At 38.8% G+C, this 10,672-nt stretch overlaps 1 protein-coding gene across 2 annotated transcripts; it reads left to right on the top strand.

The window, feature by feature from the left end:
* The first annotated feature begins 982 nt into the window (after positions 1-982).
* Positions 983-10,053, top strand: fam151b (family with sequence similarity 151 member B). 2 transcript variants are annotated; one of them, XM_028034987.1, is made up of 5 exons: positions 983-1,356; positions 3,530-3,716; positions 3,801-4,018; positions 6,318-6,453; positions 9,296-10,053. In XM_028034987.1, exons 1-5 carry the CDS (start codon positions 1,005-1,007, stop codon positions 9,432-9,434), a joined length of 1,032 nt encoding a protein of 343 aa, XP_027890788.1. In that variant the 5' UTR covers positions 983-1,004; the 3' UTR covers positions 9,435-10,053. The 2 variants fall into 2 exon arrangements, with proteins under 2 accessions (XP_027890788.1, XP_027890789.1); XM_028034988.1 differs by having other exon boundaries at positions 1,005-1,356; positions 3,557-3,716; positions 9,296-9,434.
* The last annotated feature ends 619 nt before the right edge of the window (positions 10,054-10,672 follow it).

Here is a 10,672-nt window from a genome sequence, read left to right as displayed (position 1 = left end):
GGATGTGGAAAGTTATATAAAAAGAGAATATTCAGAGTATTACAAATATATACAGATGCTTCTAAAATGTTAGATGGTAGAGTAGGTATATCATTTGTAATTCCAAATTTACATATTATGAGAAATATAAGAATAACAGATAAATTGACAGTGTACACAGACGAATTAATGGCAATTTTAATGGCTTTAGAGTGGATTGAGGAAACAAGAGAGAGGGAGGTTTTAATTTGTTCAGATTCAATAAGTATTAATAAGTATTCTAGAGTTAAATTCAGAATCAAGGCAAGATATTATATTGGATATAAGTCACTCAATATTTATTATTAAAAATTATGGTTCTCATGTTAAACTAGTTTGGATTCCTGCTCATATTGGTGTAGTATAGTAGGAAATGAGTTGGCTGATAGTTTTGCTAAGAGTGCTGCAAAAAAGAATATTGTTGATTTAAATATTAAAATAAGTAACAATGAGGTAAAAAATATTATTAAAATGTATATCAAGAAGAAATGGCAAAAACAGTGGGATAGAGGAGGCAATGTTAGGTTTTATTATAGCATCCAAAAAAAGTTGGGGAATTAAGGAAATGTAATAGAATTAAAAAGAAGATGTTATATCTAGAAAAAGATTTTAACATACAGGATTAAATAGTACTCTTAAAATAATTAATAAACATAATACAGGTTGTTGTAACTATTGTGGAAAATTAGATACAGTCCAACATACGTTTTTAGAATGTAATAAATATGTTCAGCAAAGAGAGGTGTTACTTAGAGATTTAAGTAGGAATAAAAATAAATGAGATATTAGGGAATTGTTTCAGAGATCATCTGGGGATGTAGTTTTTAGCAGTATTTTTTGTTTTCTAAGAAGAACGGGCAATATGGGAAGATTACAATAGGTAAACGTCTGATCCATACTCCAATCTGGAAGGTGGCGGTAATGCACCTATAAGTTGTTCGCCAACCGCCATAAAAATAAAAAGAAGAGAAAGAAGAAGAAGAAGAATGTCTTCATTTTGGAAACCGTCTAGAAAGACTGATATCTCGTTTTTCTTTTACCTTCTCTGTTTTTCTCTGGTTTTAATAGTCTGTTTAGCGGTTTATGTGTTGCATAATTCAAACAGTGAGACAGCTGAGAAGCAGCTGAAGTTAGAGAGGGATTCTTTAGTCTCCAGAGTTTATCAACCGCGCAGTGACACTTTACTGACGAAGGAGGTTGATATCTCTGCAGGAACCATGTGGGACACAACACTACAGTACTTCAGGAGCCGCAGCCAGCTTACAGGAAGCGACGCTGTCCAGCTCAAGTGGTCGCACGCGGTCAACAGCAGGAACGCGCTTGCTCAGGCTCTCAGCAGTAAGTCTACATCATTCTCCATTCACAAATACACCCTGGCGCAGGGGGGCAGCTCAAGCTCGGTCCTGGAGGGCCGGCATCCTGCATGATTTAATTCTCTCTCGGGTTTAACGCACCTGGATCAAATGATGGCTCGTTAGAAGGCCAAAGAAGAACACTGACATGCTGAAAAGGTTGTTACTACCACCAGGGAGAGAACTAAAACATCCAGGATAACAGGTGTTATGCCGAGAAACGCATGCCTGCGGAGAATTTCATGCCCTGTCGCGGGAGCGCGCATCGCTCTAAACTCTCGCATATTGATAAGAAAACGGACTGAAATATGACCGAAGAGGAAACTTTAAAAGATATTCGTAAAATTATCACGTTTCTTAACCATGTAAGCCCTAAAACGGTGGGCTTATTTCGCAGATTAATTGAAATAAATACGGTTTTTACACCTTTATTGAGACATACGAGTCGAACGTTTTTCAGTCAGTGTCTGATGTAAATGTTCTCCGCAGATGTTTGAAATTTCCCGATTTTTCTTTTAACACCATAATAGTTTCAAGCATTACAAAACAGAAACCCATTATGTAGAACATTTTCAAATATCGGCACCTCATAATTTGCTGTGCCAAAATATTAATCCCCTGTTAACTCAGCTAAATAGAGAGTTAGGAAGGATTTCACTTTTCTACATAATCATTCCTGTTCTCTGAGCTACTGGTATTGTTTAATACCAATAGGACAATATTTGTGCAAAATAGATAGGGCATGCATATATAGGCAGGCTCAAAATCCATATTGCCAAAAAATGCATCCCCTTCCTAGCTAGAAGAAAAGAAGAGTTAAGAGTGAAATAACTTTTTCTACTTAATCACATTTGTTCTATGAACTGCTGGTATAAGTTGTATATCAATAGAATATATTTGGGAAAATTAAAGAGGGCTTGCATATGTTGGCAAGCTAATAATTTGCTATGGCAAAAAATGCATCCCCCTGCTAACTTTTCTACATAATGACACTTGTTCTGAGCTACCGCTATAAGTTTCATATCAACAGGACAATAAACAGGGGATGCAAATATTGGCAGGCTCAGAAATTAAAATGCATCCCTCCTACATTAATAGACTAGACAGTTAAGGATGATATAAAATGTTCTACATAATGGGCTTCTGTTTTGTAATGCTTTAAACTATTATGGTGTTAAAAGAAAAATTGGAGAATTTCAAACCATCTGCGGAGAACATTTTCATCAGACACTGACTGAAAAACGTTTGACTCATATGTCTCAATAAAGGTGTAAAAACCGTATTTATTTCAATTAATCTGCAAAATTAAACCCACCATTTTATGACTTACATGGTTAAGAAACGTTATAATGTTACAAATATCTTTAAAAGTTTCCTCTTCGGTCATATTTCAGTCCGTTTTCTCATCAATGTGCAAGAGTTTAGAGCAATGCGAGCTCCCGCGACAGGGCATGCAATTCTCGACATAACACCTGCCCTCGAGGACCGACTTTGGGCACCCCTGCCCTACAGCCTAAGCTAGTAACCGAATGTCCTTATAAAACAGTTCGATGGAAACAGTTTATGGAGCGTGAGTAGGAATGAACTACTGGGACTGTCAAGAGACAGGGAGAATTTACAAAAAGCCCAGTCACTGGTTCTGGAGGAAAACAAGACTTTTCTCTCTGATCACTAATCGAACGAGATAGTGTTATAATCAATGGCCTGGCCTGTAGATCCAGGCCAGTGATTACACCAAGCTTAACAGCAGAAAGTTAAAGTCATCCAGGTTTTTATGTTTTAAAGACACCCATAACCTTAATAACCTCACGTTAGATATGGAAACCTATCTCTTTTATTGGCTATAAAAGGCAATCCTGATACAATTATTGATAAAGGTTCAAACTGAAGTTCTGCACAGTGGCCTTGGTAGCACTGTTGCCTTGCAGCGGCTTGAGGATTCCAGTGCTAACCCGGGCTCTTTCGGCATGGAGTTTGCATGTTCTCCCTGTGCATTCGTGGGTTCTCTCCGGGTACTCCCACAAACATGCCTGTCAGATTAATTGGTCTCTTTAAATTCTCCTTAGGAGTGTGTGTGTGTCAGAGTCACTTCAAATTGAGTCACCAGTCCCCTCGTGACTCTGAAAGGTTAAGCGTGACAAGTGTGATAATGGATGAAGTGGTGTGGGCTGTGATTGTATCCTCAGGTCCCTCTCATATGATTGAAGCTGATGTCATCATGAGAGATCATGATCCCATGGAGCCAATCATGGCTCACCCCCCTGACACAGATAGTGACATCACACTGAAAGAGTGGCTAGAGAAAGTGAAGATGACCAGCAAAGGAATAAAACTGGACTTTAAGAGGTGAGAGCTGTTTTCTTTGGGTTCTCCTTAATATTATGCATGTATATGTGTGTGATGCTAATCCTGCAGGCTACCTCCATCCAGCTTGGAGGCTGTGTCTCCATCCCTGGCTTTGCTGGAGGACCTGCTGGCTGAGCCAGACCGTCCACTGTGGATCAATGCAGACGTCCTCAGTGGACCCAGTGGACGAACCGCACCTGTGGACTTCCGGGCTTTCCTCTCTCTTGTCTCAGATCTTCCTGCTCAGACTGTGCTGTCTCTTGGCTGGACAACAGGATGGACTGTGGGAACTAATAACCCAGGTGAAATCCGTAGGACACTGTCTGTGTCTCTGTCTGTGTTTAATGGAAACTAAAAGAAAGGTCATTCTGATTATGCAATACAATATTTCTGGGGCAGTATGAAAATAGAAATCATATCAGGTATGGCAGGTGCAGGGTTATTAAAGGTCAAACATTATGGACCTTACCAAGCTCCGCCCACAACCAACCCACGTGACTGCAAGTCTCACAAACAAAGCCTCGCAGCGCGTTGTTTTTATGTAAACATGACTCGATTAGTGCATCATTTCTACTGGATTTTCACAATATGTCGGCTACTACAATGGACAGAGGAACTAACAAGTTCATGTCATCATCTGGGAGGAGGTTACTGGTTTCTCAGTCACAAGCTGGTTGCAAACCTGAGGCCAGCAGGTGTCAGTCAGTTATGGTAGATCTGAAATTTGGTTTGATGACTGAAATATGAGAAGCTACAGGAGGAACCAAAGAGCTCTGTAAAGGTAAAGGTAAATCTTCTGAAGTTGGGATATAATTAATTTAATTTCACATAATTACCACAGTAGAAGCCATTTGTTTGTTAAAATTTTATGAAATATATTTGTTCTATTTGATGTTTGAATGACGTAAACTCACAAACGAACGAGGTAATTAGTCCAACGTTTAGAAACTACAGCGGCTGTAATGCGCCACAGCAAAGGTAAAATAACCCGAACAGGTGATCAACTCAAAACCACTCCTACCTTTTTACTCTCTTTCTCTTTGTAGTTTAAGCACACCTGTTACCGTGGCAACCGCCTGCGCCCCGCAAGCTGAGCAAAGATTATGTTAAAAACATAACATTCAGTCCGTTACTATATCAAGTTTCCAGGCTTAATATTTATTTTAATCAGCGCTTCCCTGAACACAGCGATGGTTGATTGACTAGCTGTACTTGGTGCTAGAGTGGCTAACACGAGTAACAGTTTAATCCAAAGCCTTTTCTGCTAAAATAAAATCTTTAGTGTATGTCAGATACAGACACATTGCATACTGATCTGTTTAGCTAACGTAAGACTGTGTAGCAGACAAGCTTCAGGGTGTAGAAGTTGTATCAGTTCTGCCATTATGCTGTACTTGGCTAACGGGAAGCATGTGTTTGTAAGACGGCCAAGCACGTGACCACGTAAAATGGGCATCAGCCAATGAAAAGCGGCCCCTGTGGTAAGGTCCATTCTGTTCAGATGTTACCTATGAGAAGGTGAAAACAGTTTTCTACTGTGCTGAGTTTGGTGTACTGGTGGACTTTATTATAAATAGAAACTGTAAGGTAAATGAACACTGTAGATGTGAAGGGGAAAAAAGACATTATTATAAGTGAAAATGAAGGCTGTCATGGTGAACTTTAAATGAGTGCTACCAAGAAACATCATCAAACTGTAGCAAAACATAAAAGGTTTTAGTCGCTATATCTTAATAATTATCTTATTGATTCCTATTCATTGTGGCTACAGAATGGTACAGATAAACACACTCATTCGAAAAATGTAATTTTATGGTTTTTATGCCTTCTATATCTGTTTGCTCTGGATTTTAAACTGGACCCAACTGGGTTTGGTTAAGATGATCTTTACGGTATTAAAATTCAGATTAAAAAAATTTTTTTTAATCATGAATTTTGTGACATGAAGATGTTATCATAGCTTGTGATTTAAATTATCTGCATTTAATCTAATACAGTACAGATTTTTTAAAGGAGATTATGAAACAAAACAGTGAAAGCTCTAGAAGCTTAAGCCAGGAAATTGAAGGAGGTTTAAAACAGAAGTATGATGGGTACACTGTGGTCAGGAAGTAAAGGTTGAGATGAGTTCAGCCACTTTTTTCTTAACAGAAACTAAATGGAAACTTTGTTTAAACCAGATCAGCAAAGCTACAAGGAGGAGATGTTTGAACTGATAGAGTTACCACAATGTTTATTGTCTCATTGTACAGCCAGTTTAAGGCCTGTACTGCTTCCTGATTGAAATTTTAATTTAACTGTCTAATGTAGTTCATTATTGAAAAATGTTTCCATCTTTTCCTGACTCTGGCAGACTCTTATTTTCTCTCTCTTGAAGGAAGATATTTGGTCAACATTTAACAGGGAAAGAATGAGAGCTACAAACTGCAGGCAAACATAAAGGCCATGTTGATGCTGATGCTATGATAGCTTAGTTAAGTAGAAAATCCATTGAATTGTTGTTTCATTAGTGTGCTTAACATTCATTGTGGCTTTGATTAGATGTTAGAAACAATAAGCTGTCTGGTCAGGAACTGAGAAGGTGTTGTTTGTGCTGTCCAGGTTACAGCTGGGACATGGTGCACGCCATGGAGGAGAAGAGCAGAGATCTGAAACAACCTGTTACCTTCCCGGTTCGTGCTGCGCTGCTGGCTCAGTCCTTCTCCCAGCTATCATGGCTGCTAAAACAGTCAGACAGGTGACCACACACACACTGTTGTTGCGCAACACCCCCCCCTCCTTTCTGTCTCTACTCTCTCACTCTCGTACTTCCTCTTCTGAGAGGGGAGATGTGCTACCAGCTCTCCTTCTAACGGGTTAATTGAGTTTCCTAAATCTGCTGGGATTTACTCTGTCCAGAACTGAAGTAAACTCTGTTTAAGCTGGTTTCGAGAAACGATTCGCCTGGTTTCTGACGGCCAACATCCAGGTGTCCCACCCTTCTTCCCCCTGTGAATTAGCCAGACTGAGCAGCCTACAGCCAACTAGTTTCACAGAACACACCTGTTAACGGTCGCTCGTTCTCTATTTTACAACTTGCATTTGTTATTGAACCAGGTAGGTTTTAGTGACTCGGGCGAGTCCCAAGGATGATGTTTTACATTTGGGCTACCAGCAACCTAAAAACATTTTCCACTTTTTCCTCTCCAGAATCAAACATCACAGCTATTTTACAACCATTAAAGAACTTTAAGGTGACTCATTAACTGAATGTCCACAACATCTTTAGATTTTCTTTATGCTAAATATTTTATTAGTAAGGCAGTTTTGCAAGGGTCAGTACAGCTTCATTCAGTAGCAGAAATAATCAAATAAGTAAAATCAATCATCTAGTCTATCTTTCCCTACTGCTGATACTGAGTACTAAAAAAGGGAACCTTTGAGAGAGACGGACGGAGTTTGGCGTTTCAAACCCCAGACCTGGCCTGATGATGAAGAAGGTGTTGCAGCAGGAGGAGGAAGACGATCGACGAAGGCAGGGATCTCTGTAGGTCTGATGAGCTTCTTCTCCGCATGGATGGTGAGGTCACACAGGACTTGGTGCTGGCAGGAAAAGAGGCACCAGTTCTTCTTCTTTGTCTTTGCCTTTGTCTTCATCTTTGTCTTTGGGCTCTGAACCCAGCCGATGAGAGAAGTGCGATTCGAAGCCACAGGTTGTGGGCTTGACCGGTTGGTCTCCATGAGCAGGACAGTCTTCGGCTCTGTGGCCCCGGCTCTTCTTCAGCTGCAGAGTTCTTTGTCCATCTCGATCTTGGCTCGAAGCTGCCCGGAGGATCCAACAAAAGGTTCCTCTTTTGCACCCACCTTTTATAGGGTTTATCCACCCCCCTGGTGCGCCTGCACCGGCTAGCACTGTTGCTGGGCTTATTTCATTGGCTGTCTGCTTAGACAGATGATCTCATATCCATCACTGTCTTACAGACATTTCCTGATGTCTGTGCTAATGTCTCAGGGTTGCTCAACCTCCTATGTCCCTTGCCTGCACGACATTTTCTCTGAAACGTTTCACCTTTCACCTACCATCTACCTCCAACATATCAGTGATGTTTAATTGCAGTTACACCTTTTTACACCATTTCAAGTTCAATGTCAAAATCACATTTATATTACATTTATTTTCTTTAGCTTCTCTGATTTAGCATTCATTTATGATTTTATAACCATAACTTATTAATTTTCCTTATTATAATCTTAATGTGAGTTATTACAGATGTTTTTCTGAAAAGAAACCAAGAATAATCCATGATTCTAATTATTTAATACTAAAGTTACAGTTACTTGTTTTTCTTGTAAGTGTAAGTGTAAGTGTAAGTATTATTACAAGTAAACCAATATTAATATAAGTATTTTACTTTGAATCTTATCAAATTACTCAAAATGTTTAGATTTCATTCTTTAAACTTTCATGCTTTAAAATAAGGAATAGTCTCAGCTATTTTTATAAATCTGCAGGCTGGAAACTTACTTCCTCTTTTTCCAGGAAACCTGCTTTTCCTGTTTAATGACTCTCTCTGACTGACTATGATTTCTTATGATTAGATAGAAAAAAGTAGAATTAAAGCAAAGTTTGCATGAGACAAAAACAACACACACAACCAGATTTATTTTATTGACACCTAAGTCTACTGCTGGGCCTTGATGTCACTTGAGTGATTCATTTTAAAGATAACTTTATTTATTATTACTGTTAAACTTAAATCTCCAGCATGGGGAAGTGGGATGAGCTCGGATTTTCTTGACAACACACACACCCACACAAAGAACATGGTAAGTGATAGGTATTTTCCTTTCGAACCTAAATAAAAGAACCACAGACAACGTATATGAATTTTATGTAGAGCTTTTGCAAAAGGAGAAGGCTCTGAGAACTCTTGGGAGAAGGCTCTGAGAACCTTTCCTCCGAGGAATCCACAGAGCATTCTGATCTGCTCTCACATGAGCTCCTGTTTTTATTGTCAAAGAAGAACAGGCAAGGGGGCAGTCAGGAAAAACAACAGAGGTCGTAAAGCTTCTAACTCAAACATCTAGCAACCCAGCTCCAGATGTGATATCTGATCAAAGGTCTGAGCCCGGTTCAAATCTCGGTCAATACTGTCAAGAAAACAAAATACGACTGTTCACAGGTAGTTACTAAATTAGGAGGTATTCTTGTAAAAGGGTTTAAAGTCTGAGAAACTCAGTGTTATCTATTTCTCGTAAAGTATAACAGACAGTAGTGACCTCCAGGTCATTTAAAGAAGAGAACACTTTAAACAGAAACTCACAAAGATCTATAGACTTAAGGTGAACTAGAGTAAGAAAATAAAATGATAATACCAAAAAATCTCTAACAGTAAGCTGCATGGTGGTAAGTCTGGCCGGTACACCTGTCACTGTCTGCCTGAAAGCAGAGGCTGGAGTTCTGCTCTGAGGAGTTGGAGGAAAAGTGGCTGAAGTTCATCTGGCAAAATTTTCTTAACATCTTCATCCTTTGCACATCATCAGAAACCCTGCCAGCTACTCTTCACCTGATGTTGCTAAGACCTGTCTTTCCTGCACAGGTACACGCTCACAGTGTGGACAGGCCAACATGATGAATTTGCTCCTCAGGACTTAAAGCTTTACAGAAAACATTTTGATGTAAGCAGAATCTATTATGACCTGCCGAACTCTCAAACAGCAGAACTCTTGATGTCATGACTGAAGATGGCCAACTGCTGTTTCCGAAATCTCACAACAGACTGCCTGCTGCTCTGTACGGATTGGGAAAGGGAAGATAAATTTGTCTTTGCTCACATTATATGAAATTAAAATTACGGATGTCACTAGTTTTGAAGGGCAATCTACAACATTAGATTCTTGTAGAAAGAAGCATTATTAAACTAGTTACACAAGGATATCTGTCGGCCACAATGTAATCCCTTTTTGCTCTGGAAAAGGTGTTACGTAAACTGAATGTTTTCATTAAAACTTCAAAATGAAACAAAGTTTTCCGGAGCACAGAAGAAGAACTATTACTGCTCATTCTGGCTGCATTCCTATAACTGACATGAAGATGCGCCTATCTTATTCTAAGCTGAAGTTTTTCCTAAGTACTAACCCGCCCACTACATCTGCTCAGTAGTTTCTTTTTTTGTTGTTCTTAGTTGGGTAAAATTCACATTACAGTTAACGTTGTGTCATGTTTTATCATGTACTCTGAAATACCTTGTTGCTAAAACGTACTGTACAAATAAACTTTACTAATATGGATGACATCTGTAAAAGTGTTTATTGTAAACTTTTTTTATTCTTGTGAATAAAACGTTTTTGAATAGTGTCACTTCTCCATTTCTCTGGCTGAACAAAACATTCATTAAGTGGGCTTGGCTGCCAGAATGTGAAGGTCACCAGAAAAGATAACATTTTTCAGAGAGCATATATACTAATTGGAATTTTTGAATGATGCTGAAAGATTTATCTTTTTTGTGTCTTCTGTTAACATGGATGGTTTGGTTTTTTGTCCACATATGTTATTGCAAGATAAAAAGACTACTTTTTAAAACTTGTGCTTGAAGATTTGAATGTCTCTAAAAGTCTTGACATGCTTCAGTCAAACTTTTATCCAAATCTGGAGTAGATTAACTGGGATCATGGAGAAAATATGGTTTATTTTAGAGAAGACCATTTTAATTGCAGATACTCATAAGAGAAATGGTGATAGGTTTCTTCATTTTGAGATTGTTTTTGATTACTTTCAGTAATGAAATATAATTTTATTGAATCTTTCAGCCTACTAGAAATATAGATCTCCAGGTACCTTATGTAGAACTACAACATAGATTATCCACACCTGGTAGTATGCACTCCTCATATAGCTGTGTAATAAGAATTCCTATTCGGGCGTCTGAGCTGAATCTGATCAGCACTGAGAGATTAAGGTCACGGCCTTTGCAAGT

Source organism: Xiphophorus couchianus, chromosome 12 (assembly GCF_001444195.1).
Source record: "Xiphophorus couchianus chromosome 12, X_couchianus-1.0, whole genome shotgun sequence".
Lineage (NCBI taxonomy): Eukaryota > Metazoa > Chordata > Actinopteri > Cyprinodontiformes > Poeciliidae > Xiphophorus > Xiphophorus couchianus.
This window is presented reverse-complemented; position numbering and strand designations above follow the sequence as displayed.